The sequence below is a fragment of the Phyllobates terribilis genome, unplaced genomic scaffold, assembly GCF_046119375.1.
Source record: "Phyllobates terribilis strain yellow unplaced genomic scaffold, ASM4611937v1 Scaffold_1__5_contigs__length_1240528914, whole genome shotgun sequence".
Taxonomy (NCBI): Eukaryota; Metazoa; Chordata; class Amphibia; order Anura; family Dendrobatidae; genus Phyllobates; species Phyllobates terribilis.
Window position 1 is genome coordinate 392743685 of NW_027362761.1, and position 22220 is coordinate 392765904.

The 22220-nt window shown below is 43.2% G+C and overlaps 1 protein-coding gene across 2 annotated transcripts; it reads left to right on the top strand.

Annotated features, from left to right (window-relative positions):
• The first annotated feature begins 2978 nt into the window (after nt 1-2978).
• Nucleotides 2979-19574, top strand: SPMIP10 (sperm microtubule inner protein 10). 2 transcript variants are annotated; one of them, XM_073654902.1, is made up of 3 exons: nt 2979-3469; nt 16623-16698; nt 19181-19574. In XM_073654902.1, the coding sequence occupies exons 1-3, from the start codon at nt 3285-3287 to the stop codon at nt 19394-19396; spliced, it is 477 nt and encodes a 158-aa protein (XP_073511003.1). In that variant the 5' UTR covers nt 2979-3284; the 3' UTR covers nt 19397-19574. The 2 variants fall into 2 exon arrangements, with proteins under 2 accessions (XP_073511003.1, XP_073510995.1); XM_073654894.1 differs by having other exon boundaries at nt 2993-3469; nt 16590-16698.
• Nucleotides 19575-22220: the final 2646 nt, after the last annotated feature.

Below are 22220 nucleotides of genomic sequence, written 5' to 3' on the forward strand. Positions count from 1 at the left end.
AGCAACAGCGGTGCCGTCTAACACGCAGCTGCAGCAGTGAGAAAATGGTGGCGACGGGGAAAATGGCTTGGTCTTATAGGGCAAGGACATGTGACATACACTGCCAATGACACATGCCCTTGCTTGTGTGAAAAAAAGCACTTCGCTCCGTGTGTGCGCTGCTGATAGGCTGACAGATTGCACCTCCCCACTGCAAATGCGGGAAAGAGAAAAAAAAATGGAGATCTTCATTGTTCCTGCAGGGATCCATCCCCTGCCCCTCCCCCCACCCCGCTGTACACTCAAACTGCGTATTAACATTAATTTTCATCATTACTGAGAAAAAATCCAGTTATGATTTTGGTGCACGAACAGTTATCGAACATAACCTCGAACAGCCGAATTTTTCTCAAATTGTTCGTGTTCGCCGACCGGCTCGAACACCGCCCAAAACAGCTCGAATTTGAGATTGGCGAACAGTTCGAGTAGAACAACGCTCATCTCTAGACGTTACCTCTACAGTCCCGCTCCGAGCAGTGAGACCAGGACTGTGGAGGTGACTTCTTCCAGCTCGGTAGCCTAGCGTTAGTAATACAATGCAGCTGTGGATCTAATCTAATATGTGATGGAGTCTGCTGAGCAGTGTATCTTAATCCATCATGCGTGATGCAGTCCACTGAGACGTGTATCTAAGCTCATCATGCGTGATGCAGTCCACTGAGACGTGTATCTAAGCTCATCATACGTGATGCAGTCCGCTGAGATATGTATCTAAGCGTGATTCAGTCCACTGAGCCATGTAACTAAGCCCGTCATGTGTGATACAGCCCTGTATCTAAGCTCATCGTGTGTGATGCAATCCGCTGTGCCACATAGCTAAGCTGTCATGTGTGATACAGCTATGTATCTAAGTCTATGTGTGATGAAGGTCACTGAGCTGTGTATATAAGCCCATCATGTGTGATACAGTCTGCTGAGCCATCAATCTAAGCCCGTCATGTGTGATGCAATCCACTGAACTGTGTATCTAAGCCCATCATGTATGATGCAATCCACTGAACTGTGTATCTAAGCCGGACATGTGTGATGTAGTCCACTGAGACGTGTATCTAAGCTGTAATGTGTGACGACGTAGTCCATGAACCATGTATCTAAGCCCCGTCATGTGTGATGTTGTCTGCTGAGCTGTATTTACAAGCCCATCATGCATGATACAGTCAAATGAGACATCAATCTAAGCCTGTGTTGTGTGATGCAGTCCGTTTAGCTGTGTATCTAAGCTTGTCATGTGTGATGCATTCCGCTGAGCCGTGTATCTAAGCCCTTCATGTGTGATACAGTCCACTGAGCTGTGAATATAAGCCTGTCATGTATGATGAATTCCGCTGAGCCGTGTATCTAAGTCCATCATGTGTGACACGGTCTCCAGTTTAATACGTTTTGCCCTTGTGTGTATCTCAGACAGGGAAATTACAGTGTAAACACCATTGTGTACAGGAGCACAATGGTTACGTAATCCACATGGCATTGTGGAATAAATTGGCAATATACAAGCAATGAGAATAAATTAATAAATAAGTATTGCCCACAAATCATTGGAAAAAGAATGATTTTTTTGCAGATTTCAGGTACAGAATCCACATGGCTTGAAGTTTTTCTATTAAAGAACTGCAAGCAGAGATCCTTTAAACCATGTGAAATTGAAGTATTGGAATATTGCAGAACTTTTTTTATACAAAGAATAACCTTTATTAGCTAAAACCATAAGTATCACTTTTCCATATAACGCTACTCATTATTCAGTCCACAGATCTGCAGCTGTCCCAGTGCATTTTGATAAAATAGCTGCAATAAAGGGAACCTGTCACATGGTTTCCAAATATAAAAGCCACCACCATTAACTGCTCTAATTCCGCAGTCCATTGATCTGTATCTAAGCACGCAGCTCCCTCTATAGATGCCAAAAAAATACTTTTTATACTCCTGACATATGGTCCGGCCTGATGGGCGCCATTTTTATTTTCTCAGTGCCTCCTCAATCCCTGCAGCTCCTGTTTTCCTGGCTTGAATTGATGTGTCATCCACAGATCGCTTTGGATGTTGCGCCTGTGCAATTACAGCATAAGCCTGTGCAGGTGCACTTTTCTCTGCCCTACTAATGACATAGCAAAATCAAATATTGCACCGGCGCCTATTAACCGGAAGGGAAGTCAGCGCCGGCATATCAGCATTATATCAGTGGACTGCGGTAATAGAGCAGATAAAGGTGGTGGTTTATTTTATATTAAAGGAAACCTGTCACCAGCTTTTTCCCGTATAAAGTACGGCCACCACCATTAAGGCCTTTTTTACAGCACACTAGAATGCTGTAAAAAAAATCCCCATTCTAGTCTGCAGATCCCCAAAAAAAGCTTTTATTATACTCACACTCACACGGTGCGGTCCAGTCCGATGGGCGTCTCTGGTCTTGATCCGGCACCTCCTCGCTACTTACGATCACCGTCCTCCTTCTTGCTTCATGTGGATGATGCGTCCTACGTCATCCATACAGTGTCCCCATCGCGTTCCTGCTCCGGGGAATGTCAAAGAGCACTGGTGACCCAGAAGTAAAGCCGTCATATGTGCACTACAGTACTTTGCTCTGCCCTCGGCAGAGCAGGAGAAGTGCAGGACCGCAATGAGGACACAGTGTGGATGAGGTAGGACACATCATCCACATGGAGCAGGGAAGAAGGACGGCCATCGCAAGAAGAGAGGACCGCCCCCCATCTATGAATATAATAAAAACTCTTTTTTTGCAGACTGGAATGGGGACTTTTTTTACTGCATTCCAGCATGCTGTAAAATGCCCTAATGGTGGTGGCCATACTTTATGTGTGAAAATCCTAGAGACAGGTCCCCTTTAAGAAAACGTGGAGACAGATTCCTTTTTAATCACAGTGATTATTAATGCAAAATAATTTTGCCATCTCTGTATATAAAAGTCACCAAGAGCTGGAGTGCGGATGAAAGAGTGGAAATACTACACCTCTGAAACACACGGGCCTCGCCATGCAGGTGAACACATGCGCACACAACACAATCGTGTTTATCACAACAACGGTAACTAAGTAGAGGAAGGATAAGAGAAGAAAGGGAGCGAGACCGAAGGTATAAGCAGAAGGAAGCAGCTTCAAAGACAAAGTAAAGGGGGCAGTTACAGTATGTAGAACTTATTGTAATTCTCAGCGAAGCGTCAGACTGCTGCAAAGTATCATACTGTAACAAGAGAGAGGGCCACCACCACTTAGCATACCATTCAGGCAATGTCAGAGGTTTGCAGCCCATGTGATAGTGTAAACAGTCAAAAATATAGAAATCCAAATAAAAGCATTGTAATCAGCCATGAGAAGCAACCAACACAAGACCCTAGTGGCTTAAAGGAAGCAAGTGAATACAAGCAGAATCCTGGCACCATGGTCTCTGTATCAACCATCACCAACATAAAAGGGTAAAGGCAAGACTTGCATTATTGTCCTTTTCTATTCTTTTCTGTATATTTTTTTATTTTGTTTTCTAATGAATTAATTGGAAATCCTTTTTTTTTTTAGGACAAAGTAAATTAATGTATATTTCACATAGATGAACACCAATATATAATCAAACATCAGGCAATTATTCATTATAAGTGTTACGTCAAATTAATCTGTTCTGATTTTTTTGGAATTGTTGAAATATGTTTGTACTCAATTTTAATTTTAAAGGTGTTTTCCAGCCAGTAAAAATAAGGTGAAAACACTTAATTTTAAAATAACATAGGAAAGCATCGTCTCCTTATTGATTTTCTGCTGCTTCAGTTCCAACTCTTCCTGGTTCCCTGGAGACGTCTATATTTCAGTTTGCTTATATGCTAAGAAAATGCATCAGTACACTGCAATCAATGAGCACATGAATCCCACTACTGATGCAGAAAAATGTGAGATAGTTTGTTAACAGTTTTTGATCAAAAAATGTATAAGTCATCCTAACTCAACAAAGTGTAGCTCATGTATAAACCCTACCCTCCAGACTCACATCTCTCTTTGCACAAAGGCTTCACATGTACTGAGGAAGAGATAGGATCCCAGAGGTCAGCTTTTCGTGGTTGTATAGCACCCCGAGGGCTCGGCTGCTACAGGGGTATTGCACCTCAACCCAGAGGTGTGGTATTCCACTCCCGGGTAAGGATGGAGTGTGGGACTGAGCTCAGTAGGCTGCATGCACTACATACATCCCATTTCCGGGGGACAGAACTACGGTACTCCCACCAGATAAATGTGCAGGTACGACAGCGTCTGTCCCTGGCTGGAGTGGGAGGGGGGTGGAACATCCCAGTAGTGTAGGGGCAGATAGGGGGAGTACTCTGGGTAAAGCTAGGAGCTCATTGGGTGCTGGTCACCTGGGCTCACACATAGAGGGAGTATATAAGGTGGGCACCATCTTAGATCAGGGTTCAGTTCAGGCAGGAGGAGAAGAGGAGGGGAGCTCAGCCAGGAGGGCTGACAGGGAGCTGTGGCTCCGGCTGGGCCCAGCTCCAGAGCAAGGCCTGCAGAGAGAGAGGAGTAAGAAGGACCCAGAGAGAAAGACAGAGGGAACCCCAAGAACCCAGAAACAGACCAGAAAGGGTGAAGGGTTGGCGGACACGGGTACCGGAACTCGAACTGGTGGAGGCCACTAATCCTCAGCCAGGAACCGGAGGTCGTGGTCAAGATTTGCCACGACCCTCACCAAATCCACCAGAAAGGCACACCAAGCATAGGGTCAGGGAACCCAGAGGAGGTTTGACCACCAAGAGACCCGAGGGAGCCGGCCAAAGGTGGATCCCTGGTGGGAACGGCCAGGAGGAAGAGAGAGAGACAGGGAAGCTCAGGACCATGCTCCGGACTGCCTGGGGGTTAGCCGAGTCCAGGACCTGGTGGACGCAGCACGGCTCGGGTGGTCACTCAAGGCCAGAGTGACTAAAGCAACATCAGTGAGTAAAAACCCTGAAACTGCATCTCCTGACTCTGCCTCTCCTTCCTGCATCATCACAACCCCCATCATCCACACCTGCTGCCCTGAGGCCATACCCCTCCCGTTGGGGGTTATACCATCACTGCTGCACATATACCACCGGCCTCAGCGGACTGCTCTGCAGCGGCGGCTTCAAAGCCGCACTCAACGGGTGGCGTAGTCGACATCCAAGTTAACATCTATTGTCATAGACTGCCACTTAGTTTGACACCCTGGGCACGGACCGGGTCACCGCCACAAGGACTACTACCCCCATACAGATCCGGCTCCGGGTATCCCTTGAACATGGCCCAGGGGGCGCGTCAGTTGGATGGCTTGTATATTTGTAATACCTCTTATTTTACGTGTGTCGCAATAATGGAATTTATGCATCAGTTGAGTTTGGTGAGCTAATGCATTTATTAGTATATGGTTTGTATATTGTGCATGGCATGTGTGCACCTGTGCATTAATTTAATTCTCGTGGATAGCTGGCCTTGTCCTATATTTATATACCGTAATTTATATCAATTAGTGATGCTTTCAGCAGTGACCCACCATAGCCAGTGATTGCCTGCAGCAGTCACATGTCTGTGAGTCAGGATGCCCGTCCCGCAGCCGAAACTGGAGATTGGTGGAAGATCTGGAAGCTTCAAAACCTGAGTGTTAGAGTATCAGTTAATATAACTTATTTTGTTATTATACAGTACAAACCAAAAGTTTGGACACACCTTCTCATTTAAAGATTTTTCTGTATTTTCATGACTATGAAAATCGTGCATTCACACTGAAGGCATCATAACTATGAATTAACACATGTGGAATTATATACTTAACAAAAAAGTGTGAAACAACTGAAAATATGTCTTATATTCTAGGTTCTTCAAAGTAGCCACCTTTTGCTTTGATGACTGCTTTGCACATTCTTGGCATTCTCTTGATGAGCTTCAAGAGGTAGTCACCGGAAATGGTTTTCACTTCACAGGTGTGCCCTGTCAGGTTTAATAAGTGGGATTTATTGCCTTATAAATGGGGTTGGGACCCTCAGTTGTGTTGTGCAGAAGTCTGGTGGATACACAGCTGATAGTCCTACTGAATAGACTGTTAGAATTAGTATTATGGCAAGAAAAAAGCAGCTAAGTAAAGAAAAACGAGTGGCCATCATGACTTTAAGAAATGAAGGTCAGTCAGTGCGAAAAATTGGGCAAACTTTGAAAGTGTCCCTAAGTGCAGTTGCTAAAACCATCAAGCGCTACAAAGAAACTGGCTCACATGAGGACCGCCCCAGGAAAGGAAGACCAAGAGTCACCTCTGCTTCTGAGGATAAGTTTATCCGAGTCACCAGCCTCAGAAATCGCAGGTTAACACCAGCTCAGATTAGAGACCAGGTCAATGCCACACAGAGTTCTAGCAGCAGACACATCTCTTCAACAACTGTTAAGAGGAGACTTTGTGCAGCCTGCCTTCATGGTAAAATAGCTGCTAGGAAACCACTGCTAAGGACAGGAAACAAGCAGAAGAGACTTGTTTGGGCTAAAGAACACAAGGAATGGACATTAGACCAGTGGAAATCTGTGCTTTGGTCTGATGAGTCCAAATTTGAGATCTTTGGTTCCAACCACTGTGTCTTTGTGCGACACAGAAAAGGTGAACGGATGGACTCTACATGCCTGGTTCCCACAGTGAAACATGGAGGAGGAGGTGTGATGGTGCTTTTCTGGTGACACTGTTGGGAATTTATTCAAAATTGAAGGCTAACTGAACCAGCATGGCTACCACAGCATCTTGCAGCGGTATGCTATTCTATCCGGTTTGCGTTTAGTTGGACCATCGTTTATTTTTCAACAGGACAATGACCCCAAACACACCTCCAGGCTGTGTAAGGGCTATTTGACCAAGAAGGAGAGTGATGGGGTGCTACGCCAGATGACCTGGCCTCCACAATCACCAGACCTGAACCCAATCGAGATGGTTTGGGGTGAGCTGGACCGCAGAGTGAAGGGAAAAGGGCCAACAAGTGCTAAGCATCTCTGGGAACTCCTTCAAGATTGTTGGAAGACCATTTCCGGTGACTACCTCTTGAAGCTCATCAAGAGAATGCCAAGAGTGTGAAAAGCAGTCATCAAAGCAAAAGGTGGCTACTTTGAAGAACCTAGAATATAAGACATACTTTCAGTTGTTTCACACTTTTTTGTTAAGTATATAATTCCACATGTGTTAGTTCATAGTTTTGATGCCTTCAGTGTGAATGTACAATTTTCAAAGTCATGAAAATACGGAAAAAATTTTAAATGAGAAGGTGTGTCCAAACTTTTGGTCTGTACTGTATAGTGCTCTAAAATGGTTAGCAATTAGACCAGGGCTACACTGCAACATGCCTCGTGCAACATTAAAGGGAATCTGTCAGCGAGTTTTTGCTATATAATCTGAGGACAGCATGAGGTAGTGGCTGAGACACAGGTTTCAGGGATGTGTCGCTTAGTAGATTGTGTGCTGTTGTTTCAATGCAATGAATGAATTAACACCAGTAGATTATCACTACCTGGACTACAGCTCATGTGATCTCTGGTCTGACCACACCCCTTCCTCTGATAAGCAGCTCATTGTAAATAGACAATGTACACAGAACGCTGGGGTGGGCGGGGTCAGCTTTCTTAGCTTTGCTACATGCTACATCTAAGAACTCTAATTGTGTCACAACTGCTGCACCAAGTAATCTAAGTGATACATCATTGTAATCAGGGTCTCTTTTCCTACATCATGCTGCTCTCATATGAGGTAGCAAAAACCTGGTGACAGATTCTCTTTAAGATCACAGTTTTACATTGTCACATCATATCTAATGATTTCCATTGGTGTTGTACTACGACCTGAAAATGTTTTCAAATGTGTCAGATTTTTTGTCACTTTCCGCAAATAGCACGTGACTTACTTGCCATAGACTTCAATGCAAGTGGCATGCAACTGTAACTTGTTTTTTTTTTATTTACAACAAGATCACAGCTCAAAAAATATTCACGTGAAAGCAAGTCACAGACGAGTTGTACAGGAGTTTTTGGTTGCGTGACTTATCTGAGAACTGCTGTGATGCGACATTTCGCAATGTGGTCCCCTCCTAATTCTTTCTGATTGGATAATTTATTTAATACATGAGATGCTGAGAATAACCATCTGAGATTACAGTTTATACTACAGTATTTCTACTGATACATACAGTACTGTGCAAAGTTTTAGGCAGGCAATCCTAGTTCACCACCCTCATCACTTCACTAGCTAACAATCCAAAATGACATTTTAAAACCTTACACTCCCTCCTGAGCCCTAAAGCACAGGCCTCCATCACCAACCTCAGCGGTGAGGATCTGGCTACTTATTTCCTAGAAAAAAATCAACCACATCAATCAGGACTTTTCGGTCCAATCTCCTCAATGCCTGGATCCCCTTCCCTGCTGCACTTTAAGCTCACTTGCCATCCTTGAGCCTGTTACAGAAGATGAAGTTACCCAGCTCCTCGCTTCTTCTCGGCCTACAACATTGACCCCATTCCTTCACATCTCCTGCAGTCTCTCTCACTGATGGTCACCACTCACATAACTAAAATATTTAACCTCTCTCTTTCTTCAAGTATCTTACCCTCCTCATTTAAACACGCCATTTTTACCCCTTTACATAAAAAAAATCTCTCAATCAGAAATGCACTTCTAACTACAGACCTGTCTCTAATCTGCCATTCATCTCTAAACTCCTGAAACGCTTGTTCCACTCCCGTCTAATCCGCTATCTCTCAAATAACTCTCTTCTCGACCCTCTACAATCTGGTTTCCGCTCTTTACACTCCACTGAAATTGCCCTCACTAAAGTGTCTAATGATCTACTAACAGCTAAATCCAACGGTCACTGCTCCCTGCTGATTCTCCTGGATCTCTCTGCTACATTTGACCTGTGGATCACCATCTCCTCCTCACTATGCTCCGCTCTATAGGCCTCAAGGACACCGTTCTCTCCTGGTTCTCCTCCTACCCCTCTGACCGCTCCTTCACTGTATCTTTTGCCGACTCCTCTTCCTCTCCTTGTCCCCTTACTATCGGGGTTCCACAGGGCTTAGTCCTAGGCCCCCTCCTCTTCTCTCACACAGCCCCTATTGGACAAACAATCAGATTTGGCTTTCAGTATCATCTCTATGCTGACGACCCCCAATTATACATTTCTTCCACTGACATCACCCCTACCCTAATACAAAATACCAAGGATTGTCTGACTGCTGTCTCTAACATCATGTCCTCCCTCAATCTTAAACTGAATCTCTCCAAAACTGAACTTCTTGTATTTTTCCCCTCTACTAACCTAACTGTACCTGACATTGAAATTACCTTGGAGAGTTCAACCATAACTCCCAAGCAGCACGCCCGCTGCCTTGGGGTCATATTCGACACTAAAATTTCCTTTGTTCCCTATATCCGATCACTCACTCGCTCTTTTCACTTGCATGTTAAAAACATCTCCAGAATCCGACCTTTTCTCACCTTTTAAACTGCTAAAATTCTTACTGTCGCTCTTATTCACTCTCGTCTGGACTACTGCAACTCTCTTCTGATCGGTCTGCCTCTAACCAAACTTTCTCCTCTCCAATCTGTCCTGAGTGTGGCAGCCAGGGTTGTTTTTCTGTCCAGCCACTTTACCAATGCCTCCAACTTGTGCCAGTCATTACACTGGTTACCCATTCGCTACAGGGTCCAATATAAACTCATTGCTCTCACCCACAAAGCTCTCCATAGTTCTGCATCGTGTTATATCTCCTTCCTCATCTCAGTCTATCGCCCTACACGGCCCGGAGCAGCGGCAGCAGGTGAGGAGACATGAGGTGAGTATTTGATTTTTTTTAAAAAATTTTTTAACCCCTTACTGGCCCAGGGCGTATTAGTACGCCCCAGGCCATCACCCCCGGTTCAGTGAGGGCTCCGGCGCTGAGCCCGCACTGAACCGGGCACATATCAGCTGTAAGAATCAGCTGACATGTGCCCGCCACAGCCGCGGGTGGAATCGCGATCCACCCGCGGCTGTTAACATGTTGAATGCCGATGTCAATCTCTGACAGAGGCATTTAACATCGCCGCGCCTGAAGCGCGGCATTAGCCCCACCCATCGGTGACCCCGTCACGTGATCGCGGGTAACCGATGGGTGGTCATGACAACCCTGGGTCTGCAGCAGACTCCAGTGGTTGTCATGAGCTGATCGTTATGAGCGCCACCTAGTGGTCGGCGCTCATAGCACAGGAGCATTTCTGCTGCATACAGGGGATCTACTGGTCACCTGTATGTAGAAGAGGCGATCAGACAAGTGCTGCTTCTAGTCTCCTATGGAGACTATAGAAGCAAGCAAAAAGTAAAAAAATAATGTTTTTAAAAATATAAAAAAAATAAAAAAAATGTAAAAGTTTAAATCACCTCCCTTTTGCCCCATTCAAAATAAAATAATAAAAAATAAACCCCACATACACATATTTGGTATCGCCACGTTCAGAATCGCCCGATCTATCAATATAGAAAAAGAATTAATCCGATCAGTAAATGGCGTAATGAGAAAAAAATTCTAAACGCCAGAATTACGTTTTTTTTGGTCGCCGCAACATTGCAATAAAATGCAATAACGGGCGATCAAAACATCGGATCTATCCCAAAATGGTATTAATAAAAACGTCAGCTCGGCGCGCAAAAAATAAGCTCTCACCAGGCCCCAGATCCCGAAAAATGGAGACGCTATGGGTCTCGGAAAATTGCGCCATTTTTAAAAAAATTTTTTTAGCAAACTTGGGATTTTTTTTTCACCACTTAAATAAAAAAGAACCTATACATGTTTGGTATCTACAAACTCGTAATGACCTGGAGAATAATAACGGCAGGTCAGTTTTAGCATTCAGTGAACGTGGTAAAAAAAAATAAAAGAAAAACATGTGTGGTATTGCACTTTTTTTGCAATTTCACCACACTTGGAATTTTTTTCCCGTTTTCCAGTACATGATATGGTAAAACTAGTAATGGCGTTTAAAAGTACAACTCGTCCTGCAAAAAATAAGCCCTCACATGGCCATATTGACCAAAAAATAAAAACGCTATGGCTCTGGGAACAAGGGGAGCAAAAAACAAAAATGCAAAAATGGAAAATCCCAAGGTCGCGAAGGGGTTAATTAATATATGGAGGCATGGGGGATTATGGGTGACATCCTGCATGGGGCATTATATGGGGGTGATATTCTGCATGGGGCATTATATGGGGGGAGACATCCTGCATGGGGAATTATATGGGGGGGGACATCCTGCATGGGGCATTATGTGAGGGGGGAACAACTTGCATGGGCCATTATGTGTGGGGGGGACATCATGCATGGGGCATTATGTGGGGGGGGACAGCCTGCATGGGGCATTATGTGGGGAGGGGAAACAGCCTGCATGGGGCATTATGTGGGGGCACAGCCTGACTGGAGCATTATATGGAGGCCAGTATTCTGTATGGAGCGTTATATGGAGGCCATTATCCTGTATAGAGCGTTATATGGGGACCAGTATCCTGTATGGAGCATTAGATGGGGGTCAGGATCCTGTATGGGGCATTATATTGGGACCAGTATTCTGCATGGAGCATTTTATGGGGACCAGTATTCTGCATGGAGCATTATATGGGGTCCAGTATTCTGTATGGAGCAATATATGGGGCCCATAATACTGCATGGAGGACTTAGTGGTGCCCATAATACAGTATGGAGGACTATATTGTCCGGTCTGCACTGTGCGCTACGAGAATTCACCGGTTTCTGAGCTATTGTAGAGTTGACAATAGATATGACTTATGTAATGTAAGAAGTGAAATCTTAGGCCTTGTACTATATATATATTTCTTTGCCATATCTGTGCATCATGAATCGTGGAATGTGTTAAAGGGGCCCATTCTTTCACCCAGGGCCCACAAAAACCTGGAGCCAGCCTTGGCCCTACACGTGCCCTCCGTTCTACAAATTACCTAATACTAACATCCTCCATAATCCGAACCTCGCACCTCCGTCTCCAAGACATCTCTTGTGCTGCACCAGCTCTCTGGAATGCACTGCCCCCGACGATCCGTCTGATACCTAACCCCCACGTCTTCAAGCTCGCTTTGAAAACCAATCTCTTTAAACAAGCCTACCACCTCAACTCACTAACCTAATTTTCCCCTGTTCCCTCCTTCTAAATATTATTCAGAATCTGCTCCCTACTATTCTTCTGTTTCCACACCCTCCATGCACACGATAACTGCACTTGATACTTGACAATTGCACTTAAACTTATGGGCTGATGACCGGATCATATAGCTTTATATGAAAATCCCTATTTATTATAATTGCTAGACCTGAAATAACAAGCACATTTCACCAATTGTGTCCCCCCATTTCCTTGTAGATTGCAAACTTGCGAGCAGGACCTTCACTCCTAATGTACCGTATTTTTCAGACCATAAGACGCACTTTTTTTCACCCAAATTTGGGAGGAAAATGGGGGGTGCGTCTTATGGTCTGAACGTAGAGCTTACCTGATAGTTGCGGTGGTGGTGGAGCGGGATCGCAGGGCTCTCCGTTCCCTTCCTCCTTCAGGAACGCGGTGGCAGCAGCAGCAGAAGAGGTGAGATGCTGCGGGCCGGTGTCTGGCTGGGGGCCGGTGAGCAGGCGTGACAGAGCGACGTGAGCAGCTTTCCTGTGTGCGCAGCCATCTTCCTGAAGCTGTGATCTACAGGAAAATTGCTGCTCGAGCCGGCGCATGCACAGACTGGTAGCTCGGGCGGCCATTTTCCTTTAGATCACAGCTTCAGGAAGATGGCCGCGCACACCGGAAAGCTGTGCACGGCTCTCTGCAACGCCGCTCACCGGCCCCGTCCCCCAGCCAGACACCGGCCCCAGCCCCCCGGGTAGACACCGGCCCCGGCCCGACACTGGCCCCCTCACCCCGGGCAAACATCGGACCCAGTCAGACCCCGGGCCTCAGCCAGGCATCGGGCCTCAGCCATCTCACCTCTTCTGCTGCAGCCGCCAAGTTCCTGAGGGAGGGAACAGGGGGCTCTGCGATCCTGCACCACCACCTCTGCAACTCCCCGCTGCTGGAGCACCGGCTTCCTGAAGGACCCTGCCTCTTGTGACCCTTGCTCCACCGCCCCCAGGTAAGATACCTATTCAGACTATAAGACGGACCCCCATCTTATAAAAAATATTTTTTTCCTATATTCCACCCCAAAATTTGGGGTGCGTGTTATGGTCTGGTGCGTCTTATAGTCCCAAAAATACGGTAACTGTTTAAACTGTCTTACCTTGTATTGAATTTATTGTCTGTACATGTCACCGCTTAATTATAAAGTGCTGCAGAATATGTTGGCGCTATATACATAAAAATTATTATTATTATTATAGGTGTGGAAAAATGCTGCAAAGTAAGAATGCTTTAAAAAATAGAAGTTTTAATAGTTTATTTTTTTATTAATTAGCAAAATGGAAAATGAATTAACAAAAGTGAAAGCTAATTTCATTCAATAGTTGGTGTGACCACCCTTTGTATTTAAAACAGCACAATTTCTTCTACGCACACAAACAAAAAGTCAGGAATTTTGTATGAATATAGTCAGGTGTATGAGTAACCAATAATACCAAACAGGTGATATTGTTCATCATTTTCATATGCAGGTTAAATCACTGTCATTAAAGAGAATCTGTCAGTAGGATCAATCCTCCTAAGCCGTCTATAAAGGCATGCAGGTCATAGAAAGCTGAATAGAATGATACCTTTATATTTGCGATCTGCTATCTTATTCCAGAGAAATCCCTGTTTTTTTTATATGTAAATGAGCTGTTAAGATATATGGCCCAGACACTGATCTGCATCAGAATCTGCCTCCAGAGCTTATTTTAAATACAAACAGGATGTTACCAATGTGAACCAAGTAATGACTGACATTTTGCTCTTATAATCACACACAGCTCTGCAGTGAGATCAAAGCTAGCACAGTACAGCAGAAGTGAACTTTGTCTCATTACAAAATTTAGCAGCAGTACTTGTCCTCTCATGCTGCTGGCAGCTTTTCTGCAGAGCTGTGCCTGATTATATATTCAACACAGTACAGCAGAGTTAAATCTTGTCTCATTACAAACACAAGGACATTGTAGTTGTCTTCCCATAAAGCTGTCAGCTCTGCTGTACTGGCCTTCCCCCACACTCGCTGTCTGTAAGATTGACGCTGAAGCACTATGAAAGGACAACTGTAGATACAAATGTGTTTTTAATGAGACAACTTTCACTTCTGCTGTGCTGTGGCGGCTCTTATCTCACTACAAAACTGTGTGTGATTGATTATGAGAGCAAAGTGTCAGTCATTACATGTCTCACACTGTTATCTCCCCCTTTTTATTTACAATAATCTCTGGAAGCAGATTCTCAGGGAGATCAGTGTCTGGCCCATAGTCCTGGACAGCTCATTTACATATAAGAAAAATGTTTATTTCTCTGGAAAAAGACATCGGATTGCAGATATCAAGGTATCATTTTATTCAACTTTCTGTGTTCTACATTCCCATATAGCTGGCTTAGGAGGGTTGATCCCACTGACAGATTCCCTTTAACTGAAATAGAAATAGCTGTGAAAGGCTTAAAACTAAGTGAGGAACAGCAAAACTCTGCTACAAAGATGATATTGTGGAAGACAGTTTCATGGCACAGGTCATACACCATAGCAAGACTGAGCACAGCTACAAGACATCAGGTAGCTGCTGTATCAGCAAGGTCTCTTCCATGCAAAGTTTTCAAAGAAAACTGAGGTTTCTGTTTAAACTCTTTTGGAGAAGCAACAAGAAATGGGCAGCGTTGAGGGCCATAGACATAGTGGTCGGCCAATGAGAATCAGTGTAGCATGCTTATTTATTTCAAAATCTGAAGATGTTCAGCAGTGCCATCAGCTCAGAACTGGCAGTAATCAGTGTGACCCAGCTACACCAAATCTCCTTTTTGGCCAGAAGTTGTTTTCATAGAAGATTTGTTCCCAAAAAGTCATACCTTCAACATGGAAACATGGCCAACTGTGAAGCATGGTAGATGTTTCTTTCAAGTTTGAAGATATATTTCAGCAAATGAAGTTGGGGATATGGTCAAGATTAATGGTGTCTTCAATGCTGAGAAATACAACCATATACTTATTTTTAAACCATCAGGGAGGTGTCTTATTGGCTCCAATTTTATTCTGCAGCAGGGCGGCAACCCCAAACATACAGTAAATGTCATTGAGAACTTATCTTCAGTATAAAGAATAAAAAGGAGTCCTGGAAGTGATGATTTGGCCCCCACAGAGCCCTGTTCTCATCATCATTAGTCAATCTGAGATTACATGGAGAAACTGTGGAATTTGCACAAGCTTACTGTGTTTCTCAGAAAATAACACAGGGTCTTATATTATTTTTTGCTCCTAAAGATGGGTTAGGGCTTATTTTCAGGGAATGTCTTATTTTTTTCCATGAGCAACAATCCACATTTATTCTTGAACAAAAAAATCAACATTTATTCAAATGTAATCATTGCATCACACGCACACACTGTACATTGACATGTATATACACATACACATTTCTCATATGTGTATACACACTGCACATATGGTACATACCAGCCTGTCTCCTCTTCAGTTCTTCTAGACTCCTGCAGTTAAAGGATCTTTGGTAACATCATGGTCACATGACCAGCAAGTCACCAAAGGTCTTTAAGCAGTCTTAACCTCAGAATAGAAATGCTGGGGGCCCTAAAAGTGTGGGGTCCCTGTGCAATTTACCAGTTCCTCCTCCCAAACGTTGATCCTGACTGTAACTAGGGTGTATTTTTGGAGTAGGGTTTATATTTCAAGCATACTCCAAAAAAACGGTAAAATCATGCTAGGTCTTAATTTTCGGGGAAGCACGGTATATGCACATAAGGTCTGAAATTAGTTCTCCAAGATATTTGTAACAACCTCCCTGCCAAATTCAAAAACTGTATGCAACTTTACCTAGAATAACTGATGCTGTTTTGAAGGCAGAGGGTGGTCACAACAAATATTAATTTTAGATTTCTCTTTTGTTCATTCACTTTGCACTTTGTTAATTAATAAACACATTTTTTAAGCATTCTTACTTCACAGCATTTTTTCCACACTTGCCTTAAATTTTGCACAGTACTGTATAATAGGCAAAATATTATGTATCATTGAGATGAGAGTGATTAGTAATGATGATGATATGAGCAATGTAAGGCTTCTAAAGCTGGCCAAAAATGCAATGATGACAACTGAATCAGCTAAGAACTGAAAAGGACAATTGTTATGAAATAATTGCTCAAACACTACAATCATAGGAATTAATGTGCTCTGCTGCAAAATATACATGTAGCGATGATGACTACAAATGACTGTACACACAGCTGCAATGTTCACTCTTTATGTGTGTCCTCTATGGCAAGAAATTTCCAAATGAAGCACATGATCCCATTTATTGCCAGCTAAAAATTGGTGTAAAGCACACTATCAGATCCATGTGTTTAATTAATACTACTGCATTTTTCTACAGTCTTGCTCACTCACATGTGTCTGAGTTTTCCAGGAGACACCCAATTATCCCCAAGCGTTATGTGATGTCCTGGAAGCAAGACATGGTGAACAGGAAGCTAATAACAAGGGTAAGAATCCAGAACCCAATACATTTCTCTTTACTTATTTTGTTTAATGACGGTGAATATAGCTTTTTACTTTTATAGATTCATTGGATTTGTAGAAATTAACGTAGAGAAGAAAAAAGGACTTAAAGAGGTTTTCCACTACTTTTACATTGATTGCCTATCCTTAAGGATAGGTTATCAATGTCTGATCCGCCGGGATCCGACACCCTGCACCCCCACCGATCAGCTGTCACCAGTGACGGCAGCCGCCGCTGGCCGGTAGTACTCACTTTCTGATCTGTTATGTGTACTTGTAGTGGATGCCGCAGGGTACTGCACATCTGCCTCTTACAGATTTGTATAGGAGGCGGATGTGTAGTACCCTGAGGCATCCACTACAAGTAGACGGAGCAGCTTGGCAAGTGAGTACTTCTGGCCGGTGGGCCACCGCCAATGACACCGATAACATCTTATCGGCGGGGGGTGCCGGGTGTCGGTCAGACATTGATGACCTATCCTAAGGATAGATTATCAATGTAAAAGTGGTGGACAACCTCTTTAATGATTCCTCTGCTGTTCTGGTGCCACTGCTCAAGTGGTCTCCTCTGTCTTTCCATCATTCCGCAGCAGTATTTACAAATTTGTCATTTTTGTTGAACATGTGAATTTACCCTAAACATGTTGTAGCATCTATGGTTTTTAGCTGCATTTTTTTTTGTAGTGTTTTTAGAGGGAATGCTGCCCAGACTACGGACAGCATGAATCAGAGCCTGCCTAAACAATTGCAGCCAGGTATATTCTTCTCCGAGAAAATATAGTCTAAAGATCCAGCCGGGTACCATAAGGAGAGAGGGGACTAGTCCAGAGCTGCCCCCTCCCCCTCCAGCCAGCGTCTACCTGCTCCACTCTAGTTGACTGACAGGTTTCTCCCGTGTGTACATAGGTAGAGAGCTGTCAATCACGTCAAGCAGCACTGAAAAAGTCCGCCGGGATCTTCAAAGTTCATACTGTCTTCAAACTATATTTTCTCTGAAACAGCAGAGCGTTTACAAAGAAAAATATACCTGGCTACCACCATGCAGCCAAGCTCTGATTCCTGCTGCTTGTAGTTTGGGCAGCATGAATCAGCTGATAGGTTCCCTTTAATATTAATTGTGTGATTCCTAGTGAACTGCCATGATTTGTAATGCAACAGTGGATCAGTGATTGGCTGCAGTGGTTAGATGGGTATGGACATCATCAGATCATCACTGCAGCATAGTGATCAAAGACGCAGAAAAAACTAACCGGTACTTCCAAAACAAGAAATAGGTGTGTACAGGTGCTTATTAGGAGCAGCCATCTCCATATATAACTAACAAAGTAGCACTCTGCAGCGCTAAGTATGCAAACATGAAATATATGAAATATAAATAGCATTACTGCTGTAGAAAATAGAAATAAATGAGAAATCTTAGTGCATAAATTGGCCAATTCATGTGTACCTGGTGCCATGATAAGACGTTTCTCGTCATACTAGGAACCTGCCTGTGTGAATGCCTCTCTAAGAGACAAAAGTCTGCTTGTGTATGGGAAAGTAAGTTCCTGCTGCAATTAAAACAGCCTGTGGCCTAGAGGCGGAGTGCTCAGTCAAAGCATATACATAGAAACAAAAAAAAATGACCGTCACATCCAAAACAAGAAATAGGTGTGTACAGGTGGTTACTAGGAGCAGCTACCTCCATATACAACTATCAAACAAAGCACCACTCTGCAACGCTAAGTAGGCGAACATGAAATATATGAAATTGGAATAGCAGGATCTTGCATTCCCATACACATGCAGACTTTTGTCTCTTAGGTTCCTGGTATGATGAGAAACGCCTTAACTTGGCTACCAGGTACACATGAATTGGCCAATTTCTGCGCTAAGATTTCTCATTTATTTCTATTTTCTAGAGAAGTAATGCAATTCAAATTTCATATATTTCATATTCGCATACTTAGCGTTGTAGTGTGATACTTTGTTAGTGATCAGAGACCAGTATGGGTCAGGTTTGTAATAGGTCTTTTATTATTTTATGCCAAGTCCACTCCTAGCCCCTGTCCAATTTTTTTTACCAATCAAATTGGAACTTATTTTTTAATAAGGTTATTACAGATGTTTTGTAGAATAATAATAATAATAAAAAAATAAACAATTCACACTGTATAAAAAGATAAATACATTAGCTAATGTACTGAGGAGACAACGGCTGTGGTTAACATTGAATGGGTCCCTGAGAAACATGGCTTGGTTATTTATTGCCTGGTCCTGTGGCAGAGCTGCTATTAATCTTCCATGGTTGGTAATTACGTTTCACTCCTTAGAAATAGACTCATTAAAATTGTATTTTAATCTGATCCAGGGGATTCCCAACACAATGACCATAATAATATATTAAAGTTGCCATGTCAACCAGTATATCATAAGAGGTGTTACTGTCTATTATTACTCTGAGAATCAATAAGTGATTTCCTCTAGCACGCAGATCTGGCCGGGCTGTACAGAGGCCCTCAGGAGGAAAGCCTGTTTTTGCAGAACAAAGAAAGGCTATGTCATGGAGAAGAACATCACATCATCATGGAGAAGATAGAAATCCCATCACAACATCAGAGGACAGATTTCCCTTTGCACTCTCCTTTGTCCAGATACCAGAGTTACATGATTAACCAGAAAACTAGAATGCTAAGATCATAGCAATAGAGGCATTGTTTCCTACCTTCTGTTGAATGACCCAGAGGCCCCAACCACAGGTCTACACCGTAACCTTTGCAATCCTTTTGTTTCACAATCTGTAGCGATCAGCATGTTTTTTTGTGTGTCCATACCCAACATGTACTGTCATTGTGGCTAATAAAAACACACAACAAAGAGACCCATTTATTCAAGCATCTTCTTGTTAAAGTGTATAGTTCATATAAAAGGAATATTTAAGACAGGTCAAAGTTAAATTGATTCTAAATCTATGAATATGTAAAAAATAAAGGTTAAAGGATTATTTTCATGTTCATCAATGAGTAAATTTTTAGAATGTTCTTCTAAAAAAAGCAACTTTTCAATTTACTTGCTATTAAAAATCTTCTCTGCTCTCAAGAAGGATGGGGGAGGTAAATGTATAATTTACTGCTGATCTCCTAGATTACAGAATATGTGCAGTGTTTACATGCTCTATACAATGGAGCTTGTAAGCACTGCTCTGAAACTGGCCGGATCACTGAGGCACACTGTTAGGTCATTATCCCAGCTTGCAGCATCGAAGAGTTCACAGTCCGGGCCAGTGGCTCAATGATGCTGCTTCAAATTGTCAATCATCATCACACTCCCAGAAAGCAGGAAGCAGTGGAGCAGTGTGCTCTTGCAGAAGATGAGGCAACCCTTTTAATATCATTACAAATTATTACATTTTGTTTTCAGCTATATGTGAATATATCTTAGTCCTAGTTTTGTTAAATGTTTTGCAAATTTCTAATATATTTGTGTTTGAATTCCTTACTATTTTCAAGACCTCTGCTTGCTATCAGTGAATCAGAACATTGGAGACATAAAAGTCCATGGTGGACTAAAATGTGCCAAAATACTCCCATGGGGTGTGTGCACATGTTCAGTATTTGCCGCAGAAAAGTCTTCTTCAAATACTGGACCGTTGACAGGGAAAAACGGTGCATAAAATATGCGCATTTGTGTGTGCATTTTTAATGCATTTTTTCACACGTGGAAAAAATTGTTGGTACTTTTCTGTTAAAGTAAGAAAAACCCACAGTGGTCACTGAAATAACTTTAAACTGATAAAAGTAATTTTTATTTAAATTTACTCTATCAACTAATGAAAATCAGCCGTTGATTTTGAATTGTGGTTCAACAGAAAATAATTTAAAAAAAAACTAATGAAAATGAGCTGGACAAAAATAATGGCACCCTTAGAAAAGATTGAAAATAATTTGACAATAGGGACAAGTTAAATTAAAGTGTGTCCTATAACTAGCATTTCAGGTGTTTACAAATTGTGATTCTACAGAAAAACAACAACACACTAATGAAAATGGCCTGGACAAAAGTGATGGTACATCTGTTAAAGAGTGAAGATAATTTGACCATAGGCACATGTTAAGGTGTGTCCTATAATTAGCATCTCAGTTGTCTACAAACTTGTAATCAGTGTTACGTCTGTGTCAGGTTTGACAGACAGTCATTCTGGATCCGGCTGTAGAAGGTCGCTGCACTTGGCCTTGCAGACACCTTCTTGATCCTTTCATCATCCCTTCCTCTAGGACCCAGCAGTGATCTCCACATTCTGCTGCTAATTGACACACCCTTTCTGGATCTTTAAATACACTCAGTTTCTCCAGAGAGTTGCTGGTGATAGAGTTGATTCCTCAGTTCAGATCTGGAGTTCTGGCAGTCGGCTGGATTCTCCTTGGAGTTTCTTTGTGGATTGTAGTCATCATCTCTCTGGTGTCTTCTCAAAGCTAAGTGTATCCCCTGGTATGTTTCCCTTGTTTGTCTTTAGTTGCAGTGGGGCTGACTAGTGTTCACCCCACCCCCTCCCTACCTAGAGCCTAGCTCTAGGGTCAGCCAGGGCTAAGGTATCCTGCTTGACGATAGGTGCGGGAACCTATTTAGGGACGATAGGGGAGTGAGGGTGTTTTTAGATCTGCTTAGGGGTCTCTATTCACCCTTCCCCTAGTTGCTGCCCTTCCCCCCTTTTCCCATCGTCGTATGCTAGGTTTTTCCCATTCCTAGTATGACATTATTAACAGCCATGTAAAGAAAAAAAACTGACTTTGTGTGTGTTTTTTTTTCCGGGTTATTATGGATCCCATTTTGGTGCTTGGCAGAGCAGCTTCGGAGTTTGTTACTGGAGGTGACTGACCTTCAATTAGAGGTTAAGCAGCAACTGCAGCGGCCGCAGACTCTTAATGTTGGGGACTCTGCGGTTAGGCCGGTCCAGCTTGAACCCAAAATTGCCCTCCCCGACAGGTTTTCAGGAGGTAGAGACAAGTTTTTTTGTATTTAAAGAAGCTTGTAGGTTGTATTTTAAGCTTCGACCCTACTCCTCTGGAGATGAGAAGCAGCGAGTGGGGATTGTGATCTCTCTGTTGCAAGGAGATCCTCAATCCTGGACTTTCTCTTTGCCACAGGGCTCTGCTTGCCTCAGATCAGTTGAAGGATTTTTCTGGGCTCTGGTCCTTATCTATGATGATCCTGACCAAGTCTCCTTGGCTGAATCCAGTCTGCGTCACCTTCAGCAAAGGAATCAGTCAGTGGAGACTTATAGTTCCGAATTCTGTAGATGGGCAACCGATAACAGATGGAATGATCAGGCTCTTAAAAGCCAATTTTGTCAGGGCCTTTCAAAAAGGTTGAAGGATGCCTTGGCAGTTTACTAAACCCTGGGGTCCTTGGAGGCTGCTATGTCATTGGCCATACGCATGGATAGATGCCTTTGAGATAAGTGGGTGAGACCACCTTCTGCTGAGCCCGCTTTTCGGGGCAATGCCCCTTTGCCGGGGGGGGGGGGCGG